We start from the raw sequence: 24,828 nt of genomic DNA on the forward strand, positions 1-24,828 counted from the left end.
AAAAAAAAAACAAATTAGTTTTAGCATATGATTAGACATAAAAATCCCTCGTAGGAAAGAAGTCAAGTAGGGGAAGCTAAGCGCCAGCTGTCTGCGTTCCTGTGCTGATCTGAGGGGTGAATCCTGTTCTCTCCACGCGTGTGCTGGGTGTGTCGTAGGTGGTTGGTCCATAAACGCGTTTCAGTTACTGTCAGTTGAGGACAAATTGCTGGGGCCATATGAGCTTCAAAATCTAAACTGATCACCTTACGTTTGCTGGAAGGTCAAAAGCAACAAAGCTAGGCGGTTACTCAGGGAAGGGCAGCGGGTGGCCAGGCCCTGGCTTTGCACAATTCCCGCCAGCCCCAGTGTCACTGTCCCGTCTGGCAGCTGCCCACAGTCATCCCTACCCCGGGAGGCTCTCAGTCAGAGGCAGCAGCCAGGCTGGGCACGGGACCCTGGTCACACGTGGGGTCAGGCAGCCCGGGTTCCGAGTTCCCGGTTCCCATCCCTGAGGTGTAGATCTTCAGGGTTTTCTGCCAATCTGTGGAGTTGTGGCTCATGCGCCCCTTGCAGACTTAGGAGATTTGGAATTGCTGCTGTTACTGGGAATCAGTGTGGATCATGGGGGCGCTTTGTAGCCCACCAGGCATTTGGCTGATGAGAGGTTGAAGATTTTTCTTGGAGAAAAAAGTAAACCAATCTCATTGAATTTTTTTGTTTAAAGCATATAGACTTCTTCCCTCCTATTCTGTCACCTTTTGATCTGCCATCACGTGGCCAGAGTTTCCAGCGTGTGCAGGAACAAGGGCTCTGAGACTCGGTTGAACGGAAACATGAACAAGGGCAGGTGCTCCACTGGGTCTTTGAACAGGTCGTTTCAACCCTTCTCTGAACGTCAGCCTGAGAAAATTACAGAAAAGTTGAGCAAATTCTCTTCACTCATGTGGCAGTGTAGATGGACAAAACACTAGTTTTAGACAGAGTTAAGAGGTTTGCATTTATTTTAACTTAGAAAAAGAAAAACAATCAGGAGCAAGACGTACACTACTGACATGCTTCTGTCATAGAACCGTACTCTCTGGTTATAATTCTGACTCAGGGAATATCATGGATATTTCAAGAAAATCTGCCTGGGTCTTCTGCTTTACCCAAGTAAACTGTGACCAGGGACACCCCTGCCAGCAGACACAGAATAAATTAATCCCAACCACGGAGGAGAGCGGGGTGGCCACGCACTCCTGCTCCACACCTCAGATTTGCTTTCCACCCTCGATACGTGCGTGCGTGTGAAGCCACATGTGCTGACCTGGGAAGGTCATGGTGCACGTCATGTATAGACATATTTTTTTTAATATATATATATATATATATATATGTATGTATAACACAGTAAAGGTACATGTGTATCGTACATGTGTGTACACAGGGAACCCACACTTGGCGTGTGCCTCTGCACAAGCAGAGACAGTGACTTGGCAGAGTCCCCCGGCTGATAGACTCCCTGTGACAGTGCATCTTCACAGAGAGCCCGAGGAGGGGCCTCAGCACGGTGACTCCACGTAGTCGTTGTCCAGCCCTCGGCGGAACCTCGCCGTGAGGGAGCGGCTGATGACGATCACCCTGGGTGCCATGCAGTCCTCTCTCCTGTGCAGAATGTTCCAGATGAGCATGGCTGCTGCCAGGGTGGCCAGAAGGCAGGCACCAATGTTCAGGTAGCAAGACCAGGAGAGATTGGTATACGGGCCGATTCTGTAGAAAGTCACCAGCCCAATGACCAGGACAAAACCTGCATCGAAAGAGAAATAGTTAGAAGACCTGTTCTGAGCCAGGGAGGGACTTCAGAAACTTGACTGAAAGCCCACACCAAAAGGCAAGTTCCATTTCTTTCCCTAACCTCTGTCCTCCTAGCGTGAGTGACAAGCCTGTTTTATGGTACAGTTACTTAGTGTCGAGCTGCCATTCACTGAGCCTTCTGTGGGCTCTTACGATTCTTGAATCTGGTGGCTGTGGAAGGGTGATGTGCGTCTGCTCAATTCTGACATGGAAAGCGGGACGAGGTGGGCCACGCCTATATCCCAGCGCTGGGAGGCCAAGGTGGGAGGATCACTTGAGCCTGGGAGTTGGAGGCTGCAGCGAGCTGTGATGACACCACTGCTCTCCAGCCTGGGTGACAGAGTGAGACCTTGTCTCTAAAAAAAGAAAATTCAGATATGGAATCATTTCTAGGTGTCTGGCTCCAGGGAGAAGCAGTCTGGCTCTGGTGTTGTGGTCTTGTGACCCAGCCAGGTGGGATAGAAGCAAAGGCCCGGGTGGGCTGCCCTGGCCCTCCCCCCACCACCAATACCCCTACCTCTGTCCGTCAGGCTGACCTGGGTGAGTCTGTTTCTTGCAACCAAAGTGCCAGAGACTCTCTGTCACCCACACTGGACCAGATCCAACTCTCCAGCCCCTCTCGGACTCATCCACGTCTTTCCCAGGCTTTGGCCACACTGAGCTCCCTGCTGTCCCTCCACCTGGCCTGCCTGTTGTCACCCGTATGTCTGTGCACGCTGGTCTTCCCACTCCCAGCGGCCTCCATGGGCTTCCTCAGGAAGCCAAGTCATCACATCCTTGTGTGGCCACAGAGCAAGGGGCAGCACAAGAAAGCACAGACAGAGACAGAGAGACAGACACAGAGAGAGATGCGGAGACAGAGAGACGCAGGGTGAGCGACAGGTAACAGACTTGACTTTCCTAGGCACCCAGCACTTGCATCTCATCCTCACTGTACCCTTCAGAGAGTGTGAAGCAAACATTCATCTCCCTCCCTTTTGTCCTAAACAATGACAGGGACTAATCACTATGTTAATTCGTTTTTTTTTTTTTTTTTTTGAAACAGAGTCTCACTCTGTTTGCCCAGGCTAGAGTGCCATGGCATCAGCCTAGCTCACAGCAACCTGAAACTCCTGGGCTCAAGTGATCCTCCTGCCTCAGCCTCCTGAGTAGCTGGGACTACAGGCATGCGCCACCATGCTCGGCTAATTTTTTTCTCTATATATTTTTAGTTGTCCCTATAATTTCTTTGTATTTTTAGTAGCGACGGGGGTCTCGCTCTTGCTCAGGCTGGTCTCAAACTCCTGAGCTCAAATGGTCCACCTGCCTCGGCCTCCCAGAGTGCTAAGATTACAGGCATGAGCCACCACACCCGGCCCATTATGTTAATTCTTTATAATACTCTGTGGAGTTTTTATAAATGAAGGTCCCAGACACTTCCATTCTATCAAAAATAACATTCTATTTGTGACTCGTACTAACTAAAGGAAACGTGTGACATTTCTGTACCAGTGAAGGGTGTATCTTCTGCTTACAGTTTTGTGGTATGGTTTTTGCGTCAGTGTGTAAAGGAATTACAGCCTGTGTTTTGTGTAGTGTGGTTCGAGGCACATCCAAGTACATGAAGCAGAATAGAATGCAGTGCGGGTCTGCGGCAGAGGGGGCGAGGGGATGCCAACCTAAGGTTTTGACCAAACCCATCAGAGGGATGGGACCTGGCCAGCCAGGCTTGCCTAGATGCTGCATTGGAGCTGGTGCTGCTACCCTGGCACCTTGGAAGCTCATAGAAGGATACGCTGATTCCCGAGGACCCATTTGCATTAGTCACGTGTGCCTGTACCCGACAGACCTGCTCAGCCTCCCCTCTGTACCAGGGCCACGAGAGGCGTCAGTGAAAGCGTACACAGATGGCTTGGGCACCATTGACTTGTCCTTGGGGAGCTGGCATTCCTCTCCGAGGGATGAAGATGGAATTCATTGCTGTGCTTGGGGGAGCAGGGAGCGAGAGGATGGGCATGTGCTCCCAGAGGGTGGCATTCGTCAGGCCTCGCCACACCTGGGGGTTCCGGCGTGTGGAGAAGGCGCTCCAAACTCTAAGCCAACGGTGGGAATATGAGATGGTGGAAGTTCACAGAGCGTATAGGCAGGACAGCAGCCCGGCCTCCTGGCCCGTTTCACTTAACGTAATGTTTTCCAGTTCTGTCCATGTTGTTGCAAATGGCAGGATTTCATTTTTTGTAGCTTTATAATACTCTATTGTGTCTATACATCACAATTTGTTTGTCCAGTTTTCTGTCGACGGATCCTTAGTTGATTCCAAATCTTGGCTGTTGTGACTAGTGCTGCAGTAAACCTGGGAGTGCAGCGGTCTCTTCCTTGTGCCGAGCTCCCCTCCCTGGGGTGTGTGCCCAGCAGCGGGATTGCTAGGTCACGTGGCAGGTCCATTTTCAGTTTTCTGAGGAACCTCCACGCTGTTCTCCATAGTGTTTGCACTAATGTACATTCCCCACCCCCCCACAGTGTGCGAGGGTCCCCCTTCTCCATGTCCTCACCAGCATTTGTTAGTGCCTGTCCTTTTGATAAAAGCCATTTTAACTGGGGTGAGGTGATATCTCACTGTCGTTTTGATTTGCATTTCTGTGATGACTAATGATGTTGAGCATTTTTTCATACACCCGTTGGCCATTTGTATGTCTTACTTTGAGAAATGTCCGTTCAGATCCTTTGCCCATTTTTAATCGGATTATATGATTTTTTCCTATTGAGTTAGAGCTCCCTGTATATTCTAGTTATTAATCCCTTGTCAGATGGGTAGTTTGCAAATATTTTCTCCCACTCTGGGGGTTGTCTCTTCACTCTGTTGATTGTTTCCTTTGCTGTGCAGAAGCTTTTTAGCATGATGTGATCCCATTTGCTCAGCTGTGTTCTGGCTGCCTGTGCTTTGGGGTATCACTCAGGAAGTCCTTGCCCAGAGCAGTGTCCTGAAGCATTTCCACAATGGCTTCTTTCAGTGGTTTCATAGCTTCAGGTCTTAGGTTTAAGTCTTTAATCCATTTTGATCTGATTTTTGTATATGGTGAGAGACAAGGGTCCAGTTTCATTCTCCTACAGATGGATGTCCAGTTTTCCTGGCACCACTTATGGAAGAGACTGTCACTTTCCCACTATATGTTCTTGGCACCCTTGTCAAAGAGGAATTCAGTGTAAATGTGGGTTTATTTCTGGGTTCTCTGTTCTGGTTAATGATTTTCTTAAGATCAGTATCAAATGCTTTTGAAAACAAGGTAGGCTGTTTTAACCTGTTGATTGCTTTCTTCCCTGTGTGTGGTTAGCTATGTTGTTTACCATGTACACAAACTCAGGTTTCAGAGCTGTATCTGCTTCTGAGAACACTATTTTTTATTAATACTATATAAAGTGAAAGAATACTGAGTGCAGATAAACTGATGAAAGAAGGATAAATTCACATATGCACAACACGCTTGGCATAGCCACCTGCATCCTAAAAGTACAGGTTGGAGAAGTATTGAAGACGGTGGATCAGGTGTCAGTCCTGAGCCTGACGGGCTTCCTGTTCACAAGGCAGGTCCCCACCTCTTATTAGTAGCCTTGGAAGCTATTGCAAACCTAGCAACAAGTGGCACTGGGCTTGTTCTGGGCAGAGTTCCGGGGGTCTCGCTTCTCTGACTGGTGGTGCAGTTCAGAGGCTGCACTTGCCTTGGCGTTTCTATTGCCAGAGTGAGTAGAAAGGAAAATGTAGCCCTGTACTTTGTGTGAAAAAAGGTTAACTAAAATTTTGTATTTACATCACCTACTTTGTGTAAAGACCAGTGTTGACTTCTGTTTTGCTTTGGTTCAGCTTAGAGTACGTGTAGACAGAGAAAGAGTTTATGCATTTAGAACAACCTTCTCAGACGCCAGTGCCATACAGAGGCCCCCCCGGACACCGGGCCCGGGCCCTGCACCTCACGAGGCACCTGTGTGGTCCTGAGCACACGGGTGTGAAGAGGGGCTGGCCAGGGGTGCAGCTCAGGGCACAGCCGGGAGCGTTGTGTGGCTCCTGTGGTTGACAGCCATCCAAATGCTGCACTGAGTGACAGAGTGAATGCACTAAGCAGACACACGGTATGAGGGGATCTTCCGTGTGTTCTGCATGTCAGCAGTAAAAAGCAGATGAGAACATGGGAACACAGGCATGTGTGGCCCCACTCACTGTGCGTCTCTGACATCGGCAAGGAGGCCGTGCAGCCCGCTGGGTAGTCACACCGCGCTGTGGCTGTTGCTCGGGAGCATAGCGGCCTCTCGCACCCATGGGCTTGTCGGCTTGGGGCAGGTGGGGAAGGAGGGCTGGGCTGGCCTCGAGTGTTTCTGTCACCGTCTTAATGTGAAGGTCCCTTTCTCCCACTGTCCTTTCCCCTAAAGACTTTTCTCCCAAAACTTTTCAGTGATGTTGACCAGTTTTCTAGAAACAAATGTGAGGGAAGAGTTCTAGCAAACACACTGTGAATTGTGCACATGGAATCAATTCCATCTTCGTGAAGTTACGTTGCCAAAGCAAACAATCTCTTCCTGTGAGCCAGCCGCGGGCGGTGTGAATTACAGCTCGGCCAGCCCCACCGGCCCTTTCCCCTCTCCTTTCCTTCCTGCCTGCTTCCCGGGGCTGCGGCTTCTGTCACAAGGCCTTCCTTTCAGAGGGACTGTCAAACATACACACACAGGTGGCCAAGTGGAGGGACCCTGGGGCTGACCCCTGGCGCTCTTCACAGAGCTGCAGAACCACCAGGCGGTGCCTGGGCCGTGGACCCCGTGCGCTGCGAGGAGCCTGCAGGGCAGACAGACTAGCGGGCGTCTCGAGGCCCTACTGTGGCTGGCAGTTTCCACTTGTGAGCAGGAAGAGGAGGCAATCCAAGAGATTCTCTCTCAAGGGAGAGATTCTGGGAGGGGAAAAGAGAGAGGAGGAGGATAGGATTCCCGCCATTGTGGGCTCCCATGGGAGCGTGAAGCCGCGCCGCAATCTCCGCAGTCAGAGAAGATGGAAGGGAAAGAAGAGATGGGCAGGGGTGGCTGGGTGGAGACCGATGCTTGGGGAGCAGGGACAGAAGACAGAAAATGAATGACCCAGACCAAGCAAAGTGCTTGTAAGAAACAAAAAGTCAAATATTTCTCAGAGAAGATCCCTGTGTCTAAGGAAACAGCAGAAATCCCTGCATCTCGTGAGATGCCAGTTCAGTGAGTGCTTCCCAGCTCCGCTGACCGCCTGAGGACTGGTCAGTCAGCATCCCGGGGGGTGAACCACGGGGCCTCTAGTGTGTGTAAGGTTTGCCTCGCTAGAACCAACCTCAGCGTTCCAGAAGTGGAGAGGGAAGCCCGCGGGCACGAAGCTGGGCAAGGCTGCTAGGAGCTTCTGACCGGGGTCCCCAGCAAACCCACCCTCAGCGCCGTCCCACGTGCACTTGAGAGGCCTGTGTACGAGGAGGGAGCTGGCCACGCTGGGAGATGAAGAACGTCCCAGCGCCCGGCACTGGAAGTGGCCTTGGTGAACGGTTGCGTCCGTCAGCTGTGGTAACACATGCGCAGCCAAACGTTGTGGTTCGCAGGTGACATGAACTCTGAGGTGCCAGCTGTAGAGACTGAGGTCAGAAGTGAACAAGCGCGGGTTCCCCTACTCGGGAGAAACGAGACTCTCTGCGTAGCACGAGGGCTTGGGCCTCCTGGTTGGCTTCCGTGACGACTCTAGGCTGCTGGAGAGCGCTCCCAGGGAAAACCTGAACCACTTCAAAGGCCTTTCAGAAGAAACGTAAAGCCGTTCACTTCTGCAAGTCGGCCTTTTCTCAGAATGTCGCTGCTTACCACGGAGACAGGTTGGTGCCATCCAGGGCACCTATTTCTCGTGTCCTTGAGGTAGTGACCGGGATTTTTTGGTTGCATGCTACCATTTTCCAAAAAGGACTGGAAGTTGGCTAAACACATGATGATGCAGCGTAGACGGAAGAAGGGTTGTTTTAAGGCAGAAGCAGGCAGGAAGCAGGGCCTTTGTTGCCAGGATCGCTCTCATCTGCCAGGCCCCGGCTCCCGCAGAGAGGACCCTGCTAAGCCAGTGTTCTTGTAGCGAGGATGCCACAGGTCCTCACACAGATGCAGGAGAATGCCAGGTGAGCGCTGACCCAGGGGACAGCTGTGACTCACCAGATTGACCCCTGGGCGTGGCTGTCATGTTCTCGCACTGGGCTCTGCTAGACAGCCCTGCTGCCCTGGCGGCTGCAGTCGTGGCCAAACAGTTGCCCTTTAAAGGTGCCTTTGACCGAACTACAGAGCTCTGTGTGGCCGGCCACTAGATTGTCCCATCCAAAAATGTCTTCAGGCCGAGCTTGGTTGGTTAGTCCTGGGTGGCAAAAAGCAAGACCCAGGGTACCCGTGTGAAAACCAGGGGAGCAGGCCGGAGGGCACTATTCCAGGAACATCTGGAGCCTGGCAGAGTCCCCACCAACAAGGACAGTTTGCCCACTGGGGTGGGTGGCAGGAGTGCCTAGCGGGGCTCTCCCTATGCCTCGTGCTCACCCAGCCCCGAGCGGAGAGCCCAGGTTCTGCACCAAGGAGCATACCGGCCACACTCTGGGCTGAGGGCTTCTCAGTATGGGTGTTACCCAACAGGGCCATGGGGAAAAGTTAGAACAAGCCCAGTGCGCGTCACTGAAGACAGCACACCTGTGGGTTGGGCGGTCACTCTCCCCACTGCACAGATGGCACCAGAGGGTGGAGGGACTCGCCCAGGAACTCCTGGCTGACCAGAAGCACAGCCAGGAGCAAACCCAGGCAACCTGCTCTGGAGCCAGTGCTGCAGCCGGACACACTTGAGAGCTCGGAACATTCTCAAGAGCCATAGAGAACTAAGGAGCCTCCTGAGCTAAGCTGCCTGCAAAGCTGGCCCTCAGCTTTCCACCCGGCTCCAGGAGCTGCTCAAGCGTCTGCCCAGACAGTGGCTGCAGCAATCAGGAGCTGGAATGACTTTCTTACCTTTCACGTGTCACCTGCCCTGACCCCATTCAATGCTCCTTTCCTTCCCTGCCTGTGCCTGTCTGCCCAAACCAATAAGACCACAGAACACAAAAGAGCAGGGGCACAGGGAAAAGAGAAGAGGCAACGAGAAGACGGCAGAGGATGGAAGAGAAGAGAATGAACGAGGTAGAAGAAGGTGTGTGGCAGGTCTCCTGGCAGACTGGGAGCTCTGTGCAACCATGCGGCTGAGGAGAGGCTGATCGCGGGCACCGTCACCCATAGGGCAGGCCCTCCACGCCTCAGTTCCTCTCACTGGGGCTCAGGGCAGGGAAGAGGGTCCATAGCCCTGGGGGGCAGGATGGTGTGGCCACAGCCTGGGCATGGTGCTGAGCACAGCACTGGTGCCCAGAGTGGTCGTGGAAGGAACAAGTGAAAGCACAGACCCCCTGCCCCCTCCCCGTTCTAGGATAACAGAGTCCCCTTCTGGGTGTGCGGCGTCCTCCTGTGTCCCCCGACCCCGTGATCCCATGTGTTTTCCCTTCCTCTTTTTATGAGCATCCTACCCCCTTGCCCACCCCACCTCGGCCGGGTGCTGGGATCGAGGTCCGCTTGCATAACAGGTAATAGCAGGCGTTTCCTCGTCCTGTGACAGGACATCCTGGCGCCCTTCAGTCTCTCCCGAGCACAGGAAAAAAACTCGACTCTAAAATTAGCAGCACGACAGAAGAAAGGCACATAGCTGCTCTCTGTCCTGTTTGTCAATGAAACCGTCTAAACAGCTCCAAAATGCATTTCCTTTTTGGGCAAAACAGACCTGTTAGGGATGAATGTTGGACACCAAGGGGGAGAGAGTAGCCGCCCAAAACGCCGCTGCCGAGGGCCACCACCCGCTGCCACCTGTCTGATGGTTTTTGAACAGAGCCTGGTCCGACCTTTTCAGAGGTTGTGCCGGCCTGGAAATGCTCAGGAGAGGGGAACACAGCTCTGCCCCCACCACTAGCACTCCCCCGTCCCTGCCGAGGGACAGGGCACTGGGGAGACGCTCAGCAGCACCCCCGGGATTGCTGCAGCACAGCCCGATTTTAGTTCATTGGGGTGCTTTTCCCCCGTTGTGACTGCTAGAAAATAAGTTATTTGAAAACAACACTATCTTGTCCTGAAATAAGAGTTTGCAGGAAGTAAGCGGTCATGTCTGACACGCCAAGCCTGCAGGCGTTCTGATATGCCAGATAGGGCCCCCGGGAGCCATGGAGAAGCACTGTGATCAACCTGGTTAAGGAGTTGTTTTAAGAATCAAAAACTATTACTTTTCTTTTTTGCCGCTAAAATATCTTTACTTTAACCCAGGATTTCTAATCACAGTTTTAAAATCTTCCATTTCCTCTTTTAAGGGATGGAATTTCAGATAGTCCCACATGATGGAGACTGGTGGCTTCAGTATGACTGAGAACCGTCTCCGTTTTATGGCCCCGAGGTCGGCAGAGGGCAATGTGGGTGGCATCCTGAATGAGACCCGTCACCTGGAATGTCATGTTTTCACCACTGTTGGGGGGAGGGAAGGGGGCAGAACTGAACCTTGATAATGTTCCCCCATCTCACTGATTCTCGTGATCAGTGGGGGGCAGAGAGCACCCGTTTCACAGTCGTGTAGACTGAGACTCACATTGGCTCCGGATGTGCCCAAGTTCACACTGGGGACGGAGCCAGGGTACAGTCCCACTTCTGACACCAGGCCCTGTGCTCTTCCACCAAAACTTCGTGGGGAAATGACTCGCCTGGGACCACACTGCTGTGCTGGCAGTCGCGCCCGGGACAGCCCGGTGTGCTGACTCCCACTTGGGGCACCTTCCACCACACAAACACCAGCCCCGGCCTGTCAGCCTCGACCTGGAAATTGCGTTTCTCAAGAAAGATAAGGGCCCGGGACCCGTTAATCCTAGCACGAGTCACTTCACACCCCTGCCAGTTCCCTGCCAGGCTGTGTGTCCAACAGGGGAGGTGCTGCGGTTCTGCGCCAGGAGGGAAAGGCAGGTGGGTCGGCCGTGTGCTGATGTGCGGTAGCTTTGTCTGTGTCTCTGTCTCCTCGGACCCTGAGCTCACTTGTCCCCAGGGAGCAGCAGGAAACCCGAACTTCCCAGCCTCCAGGCCCCTGCAAGCCCTGAGCCAGCCTGGCGGGCAGTGGTGGAGGGAAAATAAGCAGACCGCCCCTCTGCCTGGTGCCGGCCTCGGCTGGACGGCTGCCGTGGCTTCCACCACTTGTCCGGAACGCCCCAGAATATTCTGTGAATTCCTTATGACAATTCCATCATTCTAACCCTTTAAAGACTGCAAGGTGTTCTTGCGGCCTGTCCCATCTCAGCCCAGACTGGTGGGCTCCAGAGTGTCAGAGGAGGCTGCGGGCGCTGACGGCCCAGCACCACGCAGCTGCCTCTGGCCTCCCTCCAGGCCCTGCAGCCCCCACGCTCGCACGGAGCTGGGGGAAGCCGGTGCCTCGTGTGGTGCTGCCGTCTGCATCTGTGTCCGAGCCAGGCAGGGGCGTGTGCTCGCCTCACTGCCTACTGGGCGCCAGCCCCATGCTCGCCGGCCTGCGCTGGAGGCTGTGAGAGAGTGTCCTGCCTCCCCGCGTGTGCTCCAGGCCTCTGAGCTGGGAGTCGCAGAGGTGGGGGCTCGGGCTGGCCCTGCTCTTCCCTGGCTGCTCCAGCACTGAGGGGCTGAGTGACCGTGGCTGCAGAAGGGCCCACCAGGTCTCAGATCCACGGACTTGGAAGAGCAACGCCCCAGCCCTGGCGTGCCATCTCGGGGCTTAAAATGGGAAAGGGCATGACAGAGACGCAATGCCAGGTGGGTCCGAGTGTGTTTCTGTCTTGTTTTTGCCCTCAGCAGCCGGTGGGGAGGGAGGACGCCCCACGGGAACCTCTCAGTGGTGTGGCCACATACAGTGGTGCAACCTGCAGCTCCCCCTCAGACCACCAAAGGCCCTGAGATCCCCCCATGATTCCCCCCACTCCCCCCACGGCGGGCCTGAGGGCACAGCCCCTCTGCCTGCCTGCGGTACTTACTCGCCAGCTGGAACGCAGCAGCCATGGCCTCCTCCCAGCACTGGGCGTCAGGCGACCCCAGGGGCAGGCCCGCGAGCCCCAGCACGAAGGTCAGCTGGCCTGCGGCAAGCGCTGCCGTGGCAACCAGGTTGCAGGCGCGCATCATGTCGAACTGCACTGTGGGCGAGGAGGGAAAGCAGGTGGTTAGTGCAGCAGGCTACCAGGTGGCAAGTCCGAGGCCCCAGCCAGGCAGGTCCCCGTGACGGCCACTCACTTTCTTGATGTCTGAAAAGGCAGTAGGCGCGTCCAGTGCCTGTTCTGGAAGCGCCGTGGCCTCCCCCTCACCCACCGGAGAGCCCATGTGTCTCCCTGACCACTGGAGGCTCCTCATGGCCCCAGGCTTGGCTGCAGGGGGTGCATCCCCCGGGATAGGCCTTTCTCTGTGATTTTTGTCTTCTTGGAACAGCCATTCCTCTCGGTTTGACACAGTGCTCGAAGGAGCTACCGTGGTGGGTTGAAAAGGGAAAGGAGAGTCAGCACGCTGGGCCCTGACTAGTGTTCCTTTGTTCTTCTACTGACGAGGGCTGCGGCCCGACCAGAGAGCCCACTGTGGCCCAGCTGCTGTCTATGCCATCCGCTTTCCCATCCCCAGGAGGCCGGCGTTGTTTCCCCTCCTTCCTTACGGGGGAGGGACCCTGGGCCCACAGGGATAAGTCGGGCCCCTCCCGCCCCACCAGGGGCAGAGCAGGAGCCAGCCCTGGGTCTGTGCCAGGGCCCCCCTTGGGCACCCCTCACCCCCCTGCCCAATCCATCGCTCTGCCTGTGGCCAGAGCTGGTGCCCGCGTCCCTCACTGGTGGCACAGGCCTGCCCTCCCTGCCCCCAACCTTGGGCTCAGGAGCCAGGCAGACAGGGGACACAGACACGAGTTTGGGGCAGACAGAGCCTTCGGTGGGTGAACCGCGGAGTGGGGCGTTGCCTGTAGGGACAGGGCTGGTTGCTCTTCTGGAGCAGAGGAGCTTTGTCCTCTCGCAGATAGAACTGAGCAGTGGTGAGACAGTACTTTACCACGCGTGCACGTTGGTGGTGGTCGCCGGCGCACGTGGACGTCTGCTGCGGGACGCACAGCGCAGGAGCCAGGTGCTGGCTGAGAGTAGCGGCTTCGTCTGATCGTCCACACTGTGCGTCTGTGTCCCGTCTTATTGCACGATATTTAGGAAGTTCTGGTTCACAAAGTTAAGTTGTTGCAAATAGTGACACCTTTTTAAACAGCTTGCCTTGAAATCTCAAGGTACTTTTCAGGTAAATCGACATAGGAGTTTGAGAAACAGATCCTTGATTTTCAGGAGCGGGTCACTGAAAATGCCCTAATCACAAATGTAAGAACTGAGCAAGAAGCAGCAGACTCTTCCAGGAGCCCTGAAGGCGCCTGGCCTCTGGGTGACCCGCATTGTCCCACTCGGGGGCAGAGATGGGGGCGAGGAAGGCGTGGAGGCTGGCTGGCCTGGCATCTCCTGTGTGGGGAAGTGGCCTGTTTGTGTGATGGGGCCGAGTGTTTGCAGACTCGTGGGTGCCTGGCCGCCTCCTCGCAGGCAGCTTCGTGGGGAGCTGGAGTTGGCAGGAGCGGCTCGTCAGTGGTCTTTGCACGCCCAGGTGGCAGCTGCCCTGGCCTTGGAGGCTCGGGAGTGTGCAGGCTGCTTCACCTTGGTGAGTTTTTAAACGGCTAGAAGTGTAGTTTGAGCCACTGTTGCCAATATCAGCAGTTCCATTTGGTCCAACTTTAATGTTTATTGAAACGCAGTTCAGCTTTGCAGACGGTCTCATAGGTCACGAGCAGGCCCCTTGGGCTTGGCGCCTGCCTCTCCTTCCACCTCGTGCCGGGCTCTGCTCCCTGCCCCATCTGCCCCTCACGGCTGTCATCGCAGGGGACGTCTCCCACCCTCCCTGCCGGAGTACCCTGGTGCTGTGTTCTGCCACGACGCCAGGCACACGGGGGCAGCTCTGCCTGGGCCCGTGGAGTCTGTCCCTCGTCCATGTTGTTGAAGCCCTTCTCCGACTCCTGCTGTGAGTCCGTTAAGTCCCTGAAGCCACGCCTTCCCGGGCGCCCTCACCTGCAGACCAAAGGCAGACCGCCATGCCCTGTCCACCCCTCCGATGACCCGGGCTGGTGGCCAGTTTAGAGTGGGGCGAAGCTGCCTCTCGGTGAGAGTCCGAGGGCCTCAGGAGCTTCCTCTGGCTGGTCAGGGGCCTTCATGCACTGCTTGGCTGTGCTCTCCGGAGCTGGCCGTGACCAAGGGCCACCTCCACACAGATGAGGGCCATTAGCGGCATCGTGGAAAGGCTGAGAAGAAGCAACACCTGCCCTTGTGGGGTGAGCAGGAGCGTGGGATGTGGCTCACTGCACTGTGGAGCAGCCCCATTCCTACAGGTCTTTCTCAGACCATTAACTCAGCGTGGGATAAGCCGCCCCCGATGGGAGTGGGGACCTGCTGGTGGGGCCCTGTGCCGTGTGCACCGTCTCCACCAGGAGGCCCTCACAGACCCCAGCGGTCTTGGGGCCGGATGGTTCCTGATTCATGCTCCTCGGCATTCGGCATCTATATTTAGGCTCGTGGAGTCACAGAGTCTTTCGAAGATGTTTTGGCATTTCCCGCCACCAAGGACCAGCCCGTCCTGCCCATTGTTTTTCGAGCTGCCTCCCTCCATGGCATCCCCTTCTGTCACTGGGCTTGAGGGAGCTCACCCTCAGCCGTCCCGGATGCCAGGCGTTTCCCACGTGCCTTGTCCAGCCTGGACGGCACCCCCAGCTCTGAGGCCCGTGGGCCTTGTGTGCACTGTGTAAAGAGCACCGATACACAAAGGACGCAGAGCACAGAGACCCCTGGGCTGCTGGGAAGTCAGAGCCTTCCACTAGAAAGAGCAGGGCAGGGAGCTCACTGCCAGCCATTGACTGCCACCGACTGGCCTCTCACACCTCACTGAGCCCCAAGGCAGGGGGCACCCCAGCCTCAGCGTCTTCATCTCCCCCAAGGCTGAGGGCACCACAACCTATGCAGGGGAGGTGGGCGGGAGCCCGGACTCACGTGGTCCTCACAGCTGGCCCTAGCATGACCACACATGATGTGCAGACCAGACTCAATCCTGCATGTTTCAAAAGTGTCCTGTCCCTGTGTTAGGGATGAGTGTGTGCTCCAGAAGGTTCCTTTCCAGTGTGATCTGAAAACCATCTAGGACTGTCCTGAGGTGTTCTATATAATGCTCTGTCATCATAACACTTCACTTCATAATCCTTTTTACCATTTATATAACCATCTGGAAGGCTCTGCTACTTTGAGCAATCATAGAGTTTGGGGAGTATTAAAATATCACGTGGAATATTAATAGTGCAGGACAGCACAGCTGCTTAGATTCATGGCGGCTGGGTTCCGAGCTCTGCCTCGGAGGCGGGAAAGGGCTGAATGAATGGAGGGAGGGCTGGGGTGGGCGGGGCTGCCAGGGGGGAGGCCGGCCTTGAGTGAGCTGGAGCAGCAGAGCTGCAGTGAGGCCACATGATTGAGGCTCCCAGGAGCCAGGAAGGGCTCAGACCAACTCCTGACTTGTCCTTCCGCCCCAGCCCTGCCCTCCCAGCCACCCTTCCTGGCAGCTCCGAGCCGCCTGTGCCACACACCATGCACAGCAGAGGCTCTGCGTGGAAGCCCTACCCCCACCCAGAGGGAGTCTTCCCAGAGCTGGTGTTCATCTCTGAGCTCTTCACCTGTCCTGTGCTGTGTGGGTGGCCCTAGACAGTCACCCCCTGACTTCCAAAGGTACCAGTGAGAACCCGGTTCCAGCGTGTCTGGCCCAGCAGTGGGTAAAGCCCAAGTGCTGTGTCGCGTGCCCCACATATCGTCTGTCTGACGTCGGTGGGGTGTGCAGAGAGGCTCCCTTGGAGCCACCCAGGAGAAGGGCAGGGGCTCCCGCTGAGGGAGCACTGGGCTCGGGCCACCTGCCCTGCGATTCAGATATGTGATCATCTATTCAATGCCACCTCGTCTCAGGACTTGTGGTGCCCGAGAGAATGCATGAAATACAGAAAGATGAAATAAATGTGTAAAACGAGACAGAGAGACAGTGGAGGTCAGAAAGTAAGACCAACCCCGACCTAGGTTGGGAGGTGGGCCTCAGGTCCCCCCAGCACCCCCTGAGCTCCTCATAAAGACAAAGAGGCCCCTGCTCAGCAAGAAAAGTCCTGGTCAGTGCAGGCTACAGAACAGCCAGCTGGCAGGAAGACCTCCATGGCCCTCTCAGGGATGACTCTAGCTCTAGACCCCTTGGCCCTGGACCCAGGCCCCTTGGGACGTCTTGCAGCTTGGGGTGCCCCAACCAGAGCTCAGAATGTCGGGGACGGCCCTCATCCCTCGGGCAGGCCTCTCACGGTGTTTGTGAGCTACAGTGCTGAGTGGTTTCGACCAAGTATGCTCCATGGGGTGGGACCTTGGGCACAGAGCTGACAGGAGAGGCCACGCCATCCCAAGTGATGTCTGGAGACTCTGAGGACGGCCCGGTGCTCTTGAGGAAGCATGGTGGGTGCCGTGTGCCAAGTCCTGTGTCCTGTCAAGCCCCCGCCCCAGACTGGTTCTCCAGTGGGATCAGGAGGAATCTGGCACCTGTAGCCCCAAGGCGCAGACGGACATGGCCCGTCATTTATGTCAGGTGATTTTACCTGAAAATGGCTTAGGTGAGCAGGGAGAAGAGGGTCTGAGCTGACCCGCTTGGAGTTTTGCAGGGGAGTTTTCAAGGCTAGGCCTGACTCAGACGGTAGCTGGTGGCAGCCCTTGGTCAAGTGGGGACACAGGCACACCAGGGCTGCCGCTGCGGGTGGGGAAGCCATGTGGGCTGCCATGGAGCAGTTGGCACTGTGGGGATGAGCTTTGCCCCACAGAGGGGAGAAGGCACCAGTGAGAGACAGGAGGAAGAACCAACATTGTCAGGAGAGACACTAGCAGGTCCCCAACCCTGGGACCTTAGGGGACGGAGCACGCAGCCCGAGGCCCAAGCCCCACACCTGTGGGCTGGGGTCTGCTGTTTCCCCCCAAGAAGGGCCGGCCTAGCACTGCTTTGCTCATACCGTGTTTAGTCACGTGAAGCTTGTTAGGAGTTTTGTCGGCCACCAAAGTGACCCATTTAGCCTGTTCGTCTTCCTCAGTTCAGTCTCATCAGCGTCATTCATGAGAATCTTCCTGTGGACGTTTAGATTGTTTGAACAAGTGTTTGCTGCTGGGGTGCATCGAGGGCCGGCCGCCTGTAGACGCTGTACTCGCTATGGGGGGGCGGGGGGACCATGAAAGTTGCCGTCTGAGCTGTCAGGGGGCAGCAGGGCTTAAGGGGCCTAGGGGCCAGGCCTCAGCGAGTGGACGGCAGGTGTGGGGGAGTGCGGCGGAGGGACACAAAATGCTCCAGAGGCTGAACCCCGCTCAGGGCTCCCAGGACACCTGTGGGTGTTGGGTGTGGTGCCGAGACATACACGTGGCAGCAGTTAGGAGGCCTTGAGGCCCGGGGCCGGGGGCCAGCGGAGGCCTCCCTCCACCGGGGGTGCTCTGTGGGATGGGGAGACTAGTGCTGGTCCCAGAGCACGTGAGAGCCCCAGCCCAGGAGCCCCTGCCCGCTTCCCTGCCCTCCTCGGAGCAGAGTCCAGATGGGGGCTCCCTGCCTGCAAGGCATGCAGAGGCCCACGTTCAGCTGTATTTGTCTGGCTTCCCTAAGACACCTGAGTTCTGAGAGCTCATAGAAATGTTGAAATTATTCACATGCTTTTATTTCTAAGGAAAGGGCTATGGCTCCTTGATCACAAAGGACCCGAGTGGAGGGGACCTGTCTAGGCTGTGCGCTACAGCCAGGCGGCTCTGAATTGGACAGAGGGGGTTGAAATTCTCCACGGTGCCTTGGCTGAGCCATGTGTCCTCTGATAGCTTCAGTTTCTTTGCCTGTGAAATGGGGGTGGTGCCCCCCGCCGCCACCGGGTTGCTTGACCACAGCAGGTTGGGAACGGGGTGGGATTGTTGACAGTCACTTGTGGCACAAGTGGCTCGAGGACTCGGGAACACTTTCTGGAAGCATTTAGCAGAGGCATCGCCTAAGCCCTAGGCTCAAAGACCAGTGTCACCTCAGCAGAGGAGAGGTCCAATGCTGAACTCTGAAGTTCTGCAGCAGGGCAGAGGGTCCTGGGAGTCAGAGCCCTCGCCTCGGCTTTACGGAGTGGGGAGACCTTGCACTCGGCAGCTGTGACTGGAGAAAACCGGTAGCACCGTGCTCTGAGCCCCAGGAGTCTCCCCTGGTCTCGGGGCAAAGGTCCCATCTAGAGTCAGCTGGAACCTCCCTCCGTGCTGCTCTCAGGGTACAGACCCGACAGCCGTGGGAATGAGGTCAGAACTCAACGTCGTGTTTTTAAACTTCTTGCTTATTTTACTCATGAAAAATATTTATTTTCAACCAAGGAAAAATGTTTCCTTGTTTTGATTAAGGTACCTGTCCTTTAGGCACAATGGCAGAAGGCAAACCCCCGCTGCATAAGAAGGAATCCCCGTGCAAAGCAGCCAGAGGAAGGGTCTGCCGGGCGGGAGAGTGGTGTGGCCCTCCCGCGCTAGGGAGAGGGTGGGCATCAGCCCAGGTTCCCTGGGAGACCAGTGTCCCCGTCTCCCCGACCTTAACCAGATGCACATCTCATGTCTCCCTGTGCCCGGGGGCCCCAGCCACACTGAAGGCAACAGAAAAACAGCAGACTTACGTTTGACGGTGCCTCGGGACTCCTGGAAGCCAGCCAGCTCGGAGCCCCAGCCCAGCGCCTCGCAGTCCCGTGTGTCTGCCTGGCCAGCCCTGGCCCCGGGGCCCGGCCCTCCCCAGCCCCTGTCCGGCAGCCAGCAGGACCTCCACAGCCCCACGCTGCGCTTGCGCCCGTCCTCCAGCGTCTGGTACACCCAGTTGGGGGTGAAGGCTGCTGCATTGTTGAGGATGAGTGAGACCAGGGCCACCAGCACAGCCACGGCCACAAGTCTCTGGATGGTCATCGCTGACCACCGGTGTTGCTGCTTATCCGAGAAACCCAAGTCCCAGTCAGCTGCTGTGCGTCAGGGAGAGCAAGACGCTGCTAGGGGAGGCTAGAGCACATCGCCGCTCATTCTCGGTGGTCGCGCGGGAGGCTCCAGCCGGGCAGAGGAGACGCTCGGAGGGGTCGGTGTCGGGAGAGGCCCATGGGAGAGGTCCAGGTGAGCCCGCCTCACGGCCCTGCCTTATCCTCCTTCCTGCACCTGGAGCAGGGCCGCGCCTGTGCTGCAGCCCGTCGCTGCGAGGCCCATCCCGGGGAGGAAACGGGGGCACCAGCGCGAATCCAGAGTCGTGAGCGTGCCGTCTTCCCGGGCAGCAGAGGCCAAAGGAGGCTGCGTGTGCCTCTCCCCCTGCAGCGGCAGAAAACAGAAAGGAACTCAGGAAGCAGGCGGCCGCGCGGGCGTCCAGCCCCAGGTCGTGCTCCGAGCAGGGCAGGTTCGGCAGCTGCCCCTCTGCTGCCCGGGCCCTGTCCAGGTGCTCCACAGCAGGCGGCAGGTCCTGGAAAGCAGAGCGCCCGCTGCGAGGAAGCGTGTGTGCGCTCAGCTCGAGCTCTCCCCGTCTCTCGGCAGAGAGGAAATGGTTGTTTTTGAGGCTGTTTTGGCGAGCTGGAGGGCGTAGCCAACTGCAACAAATAGCAGCTCTGCGACCACAGCCAGACACTAACAGGATGTGTTTCCTGATGGGAAAGGCCTGGGGAGGCTTCTGAGGCCCTGCTCCAGGCCAGCCCCTCTGCTGTCCCCTCCCCACCTTCCTGCCCCAGAGGAGAGGCCAGGATGCCAGGCACGGGACAGACCCTCTGTCTCACCCACTGCCTGGCAGGCCGCAGTGGCAGGCTCCTGTGCTGGGACCCAGGGCCTAGGGATGCTGTGGACATCCGGGGGCAGGTGGGACGCCAAGGGCCAGTTGCTCACCTTGGCTACTGTCCACCCACCCGACCCTCCAGCTGTTCCCCAGCATGACAAGCACCGAGAGCCCATGATGTGCCAGGCCTGCCTCCGTCCCCAGGGTTCTGCCCTGGAGTGGGCACAGAGAGCAGAGAGATTTCTGGGGCAGAGACCCACGGCCTGGGGGAGCAGGTGTGCCCAGACCTGGACAGTCAGGGACCACACTTGCAGCACCTTCCGGCTGGAGGTCATCCTTAAGGCAGCGAGAAGGGGTAGGAGTCTGGACGTGCCGGGTGGGGCACCCACAGGGCCTGGGATGGAGCAAATGTGGTTTTTGGCCTGGCCCGTGCTTTGTTCTGATGGAAACGGTCACCCCCCACAGCTAGATGAGGGGCTAGGCAGGTAACTGTGTGCACTGTCGTGTTGTCACACAGAGTAAGTTGCTGGGAGCTCGGAGGAATCTTCACTGTTGCTCAGACCCTTCGGCACCCGTGGATAGACACAGTGGGAGGGGCTGGGACTCTGTGTCCCTTCTCCAGAGAGCACGCCAGGGCTTCAGGCGACTGTGAATGGATGAGAGGACGTAGGTGTCCCGCATCCCGTCTGAACCGTCCCTAGCACGTGAACCCAAGGCACCACGCAGCAGAAAGGGCTCTGTCAGTGCCGGGGCTCCTCGAGGGAGCAGGAAGCCTCTGAGCGCTTCCTGCCTGCATGCACTGCCCGTGCCGGGGGCCCCGGCCCGGGGCTGCCCCGAGAGCCCCCCATTTCCCGGGATTGGTCCTTTCAGTCGGTTGGTGTGTGGCCTCGTACGTCGCACGTGACTCGAGGGGCCCTGCCCGCCAGGTGTACGTGCCGGAAAGGCAGGAACTCTGAGCTTTGTCTCTGACCAGCCTGTGCTGAATCCTCACCCTGAGAAATGTTTGTGGATTCCCTGAGGGATTTTGCCTATTTTAGGATCTTTCCCATTGGCGTTTGTAGCAGATGTGCATTGAGTTTCTTACTACTCTCCTTTCTTCCTTGGCTTGTGCCAGATCAAGCTGCTGTTTCTGTTGTTCTTGTCTGTTCACCCCAGCCTCTCTGTGCTCATGTTCTCACACCAGGAACATGACGGGGAGTGCACGGCGTGGAACGTCTGCCCTCGCTGCTCTGCGGAGGCCCAGGGCCCCGGGGAGAGGCCAACAGTCCTGCCTGCACGTGTCCTTCCCTGAGCACGTGGAGTGCCGCGTCTCAAATGCCCACACTCCTACACACACAGTGCAGGAGGCTGCCTTGAAAAGGAAATTTTCCCGAAAGTTTCCAGTAGGAAAGAATTTATTTTCCTCTTTAATTATATCACTTATCTTTAGGGAGTAGTTAAGTGACTAATGTTCACTAAAGAGCTAGTGGCGTCTCAAAGCCCAGAGGAGAAGCAGCCCTGTCTGGTCCTTTCCTTGGGCTGAGTAAGGCAGCCGCGGCCAGGCACCCACCCACGGGGACGGCCTGAGCTGCTCCTTGCGGGGCGGTAGCTGGGAAGTCCTGTGTCACAGCCACCATCCTTAGCCCTGTCCAGCCGGCACTGCTGGCAGGGCTCCTGTCAGGCCATCGGGTCCCTGTGCCCTGGGCCCTGCACCCCGACCTAGCTTCCGCAGTGTGGGAGGCCGGGCTCAAGAGGGCAGAAGTTACCAGGGTCGGTCCTGGGAGGAGATGCTGTCCTTAAAGGGTCTGTGGTGCTCACGGCAGGGCTTCCCCCAAGGGGACTGCTCTTCTCCCTGCTGCTGGTGTCTGTGGTCTGCCTCAGGGTCCGGCTGCAGCTCCTGGGGTGCGTCTGCTGCTCGCGTGCTCACACAAACGGGGAGCCTTCATGCAGAACAGAGATGGCGGGAAGACTTAGTGACAGCGAGTGTGTCCTTCGCTGGGACATCAAGCTGCTATGCCTCTGGTAGCCCGCTGTCTGGACACAGAGAGGTCTCGGCAGAGCCTCTGCGGCGCACGGGGCTTTGCAGAAACCGGGCCTGGTTTAGGGCCGGCATCCTGCTGCCCATCTGCTGCTTATTTCAGGCACTCCGAGTTGATGAGGTGCAGATGTGCGTGGCTTGCCACAGACCCGCCTGGACAACAGGAAATCCTCAGGACTTGGATGGGGAGACTAAGAGGGTGTTTACTTCTCGGAATTCATGTCAGATCCACAACCCCCAGAACCCTGCGCTAGAGTGGAAGCTGTCCCTAGATCCTTGGCCAGTTGCGTGTGGAGAGAATGTCAGGAATTGGATGGGGGTCGATACGGCTCTCCCAGAAGGACACGGCTGGTGAGCGCGCAGCTCATGCTCTGTAGAAGCTGCAGCCAGCTCTTTGCGTCCGGCGAGTCTAAGCTGAGCTGGGTGAGGGGCCCCTGCCCTCCCTGTGCTTTGCTCGCAGCAGCCTCAGCCCGGCGGGAAGTGGGGGGGCCTGCTGGGGCCGCCCTGAGGGGGCGTTTCCCGAGTCTGTCTGCCGGGCTGGTGCTGCGTGGGAGCATGAGCTTTCCAGAGCCCTGCGTGGCGGAGACTCAGTTCCCAGGACAGAGGACTGGTGGCAGTAGCAATGTGGCGGACGGATCCCTGGTCACACGAGTGCTCGGTGAGCCGTGGCAAAGCTGAGTCAGGTGTCCGGGCCTCTTTGTCCCGCCGTTCCTGCCAAGAGCCGCCTGACCCTGGTGGACATAGCCTGCCCTGTGGGAGAGACAGGGCACTTCAGAGCAAACGGGGCCTGGCTGGGCCCACGTGTCAGTTGCCAGTTTTTTCTGCTTATTTAGGTCATTCTCCACTTTTCTGTTACTTTTAAGAGACAGGATCTCACTTTATCATTCATGCTGGAGTTCAGTGGTGTCACCATAGCTCACTGCTACCTTGAACTCTTGGGCTCAAGTGATCCTCCCTTCTGAGCCTCCGGAGTAGCTGGGACTACAAGCACACACCACAGTGCCCAGCTGATTTTTTTTTTCAGAGATGGGGTCTTGCTATATTGCCCAGGCTGGTCTCAAACTCCTGGCCTCAAGCAGTCCTCCTGCCTTGGCCTCCCAAAGTGCTGGGATTATAGGTGTGAGGCACCGCACCTGGCCTGTTCTCCACTTCGATGGGGTGAGGACCCAAACCGTTGGTTTTCCAGACAAGGCAGAGGAAAGGGAGTCGCCCCCCCCCCCCACCCCGTGCAGAGGGCGTTCCACCCCGTCCAGCCCCGCACACCTGGCCTCAGCAGACAGTTGAGAATGAACACAGATTATTTTTGAAAGGTTTCAATCACGTGAAATCGTTTGGAATGGGAGGATAAAAAAGATCTGATACCTAACTAGCATTTTGCTGCTTACGGAGCAGTCAACACGCATCGCGCAGTTTGTGCAGCAGGCCTGGGAGGGCAGCTCCAGGCCTCAGAGCGCCCAAGACCACCCCCCAGGCCTGCTAGAGAAATGAGGAATCTCTGAGGAGCTATGACATCTCTTCTGTCCATTCAGTAGAACTTACTAGAAGCTGTGTGGTGAGAACAGGGTATTTCTCTGATTAGATTTCTCGAATTTCCAGGTTTGACCCCTGCACTCCATGTGCTGTCATTAGCTGGCGCTTCCAGACCCCGCGGTGTCTCAGAGAGCCTAGTCCACCGCGTCCCACAGGGTCCTGGGCGGGGGCCAGGAGAGCCCTGCAGAGGCCGCTTTGTCTGGGCCCTTTATGAACAGCTTGTCCTTCCCGGGCATTTACCCAGCACTTCAGGGTGGAAGACAAGACAGCTTTGGTTTTCTGCTTATTATAAAGAAAGAAGTTTATACGCAAAGAAGGCGATTTCTTGGCTGAAGCCCCTGGGTGCCCTAGTCTAAAACAGCCTCTTCGGGGAAGGAGCCGGAGCCGTGGCTGTGTGGGCCTGGGCGGGTTCTCGGGCGTCTGCAGCCTCACAGCGACCGTCAGCGATTTGGACTCCGAAGCCAGAAGGACGAGGAAAGCAGACCGAGCTCCATGAGCAAGAAGCAGGTGGTGCTGCCAGGGACCTGACCCTGCGAGAGGCCCCGCCGCCACGCGGTCCTTCACCGCGGTGCTCCCCGGGTGTCCTTGCGGGTGCCAGTGGGCACGAGCCCCTCGGGGTTGTGAGACGCCCCAGATGAGGGCACCAGGGGGTGTTGAGCGCAGACAGGGGGAGGGAAGGTCAGCTCCCATCCAGGTGCCGTGGGCGGGGTGTGGACACACAGCCCTGGCTCCCAGGACACCCCACATCGCCCTGCAGAGGTACCGGCTAAGGCGCAAGTTGCCGCATAAACCTCCCCCAGGCAGTGGCTGCCGTGGGAGAATCTGCCCTGCCCCTGTCGCTCGGTAGCACACAGCTACCGAATTAACTGAAGCTCCAGCAGGACCCAAGTAAATCCGAAAAACATACAAAAGGCGTACATTGGCTACAGGACAGGCACCGGACACGCAGCATTTCAACCACTGATACCCACAGTGACGTCCGTCCAGGGGACAGACCCCAGCCTTGGGACTGCAGTGAGCTGGCCCCACCACTTCCGTCTTGGAAGATTTTTTGCTCAGATTCCGTCTGAGGGAAGCTGAGATTCGAGTTGCCCACAGTGGGGCTGGGCCCTGACGGCCCTCTTCCCGGGAGCTCATCCCTCCCCGGGCAGCACACACACCCCTGCGTCCCCTCACTCACCAGGACAGTGGGTGCCGCTGCCAGACAGCTGGGGCCTCAGCGGCCCGTGGGCAGGGAGCAGATCCCGCCTGCGGAGCGGCTGCTCCCCACGACTCCCGTGACCACCCGCCCTGGCTGCCGCTTTATCTGGAGGGAGCAGCTGGAATGTGAGGGAGGGCCTCAGTGAGGACACGTCCCCCAGGGCTGCCCAGGGCTCGCTGTGTGCGCGTGCGGCTGCAGCTCTGCTGGCAGAGAGGGAGAGAGCGTGATGTGTAAACTCTCCTCCTTGGCCTTTTCACTGTTTAGTGACCACACTGAGCCATTTGTAAAAAGGGCATCTTTATTGGAGGCCTTGAGCCTGTTTCTAGGTCTGAAGGCACAGGCTGGGCGGAGTCTGCCAGGGCTCCCTGAGGAA

The 24,828-nt window shown here is 57.1% G+C and overlaps 2 protein-coding genes across 4 annotated transcripts in view; one reads left to right on the forward strand and one right to left on the reverse strand.

The window, feature by feature from the left end:
• Positions 1-24,828, forward strand: part of IFT140 (intraflagellar transport 140) — an 82,573-nt gene that overhangs the window by 43,029 nt on the left and 14,716 nt on the right. The window lies entirely within an intron of this gene.
• On the reverse strand, positions 1,372-24,452 carry TMEM204 (transmembrane protein 204). 3 transcript variants are annotated; one of them, XM_069486332.1, is made up of 4 exons: positions 24,435-24,452; positions 18,590-19,256; positions 11,850-12,005; positions 1,372-1,768 (listed from the first exon to the last, which is right to left on the reverse strand). In XM_069486332.1, the coding sequence occupies exons 2-4, from the start codon at positions 18,867-18,869 to the stop codon at positions 1,524-1,526; spliced, it is 681 nt and encodes a 226-aa protein (XP_069342433.1). In that variant the 5' UTR covers positions 18,870-19,256; positions 24,435-24,452; the 3' UTR covers positions 1,372-1,523. The 3 variants fall into 3 exon arrangements, with proteins under 3 accessions (XP_069342433.1, XP_069342432.1, XP_069342430.1); XM_069486331.1 differs by lacking the exon at positions 24,435-24,452 and adding an exon at positions 21,453-21,647; XM_069486329.1 differs by lacking the exon at positions 24,435-24,452 and having other exon boundaries at positions 18,590-19,449.

Source organism: Eulemur rufifrons, chromosome 14, assembly GCF_041146395.1.
Source record: "Eulemur rufifrons isolate Redbay chromosome 14, OSU_ERuf_1, whole genome shotgun sequence".
NCBI classification, from domain to species: Eukaryota; Metazoa; Chordata; class Mammalia; order Primates; family Lemuridae; genus Eulemur; species Eulemur rufifrons.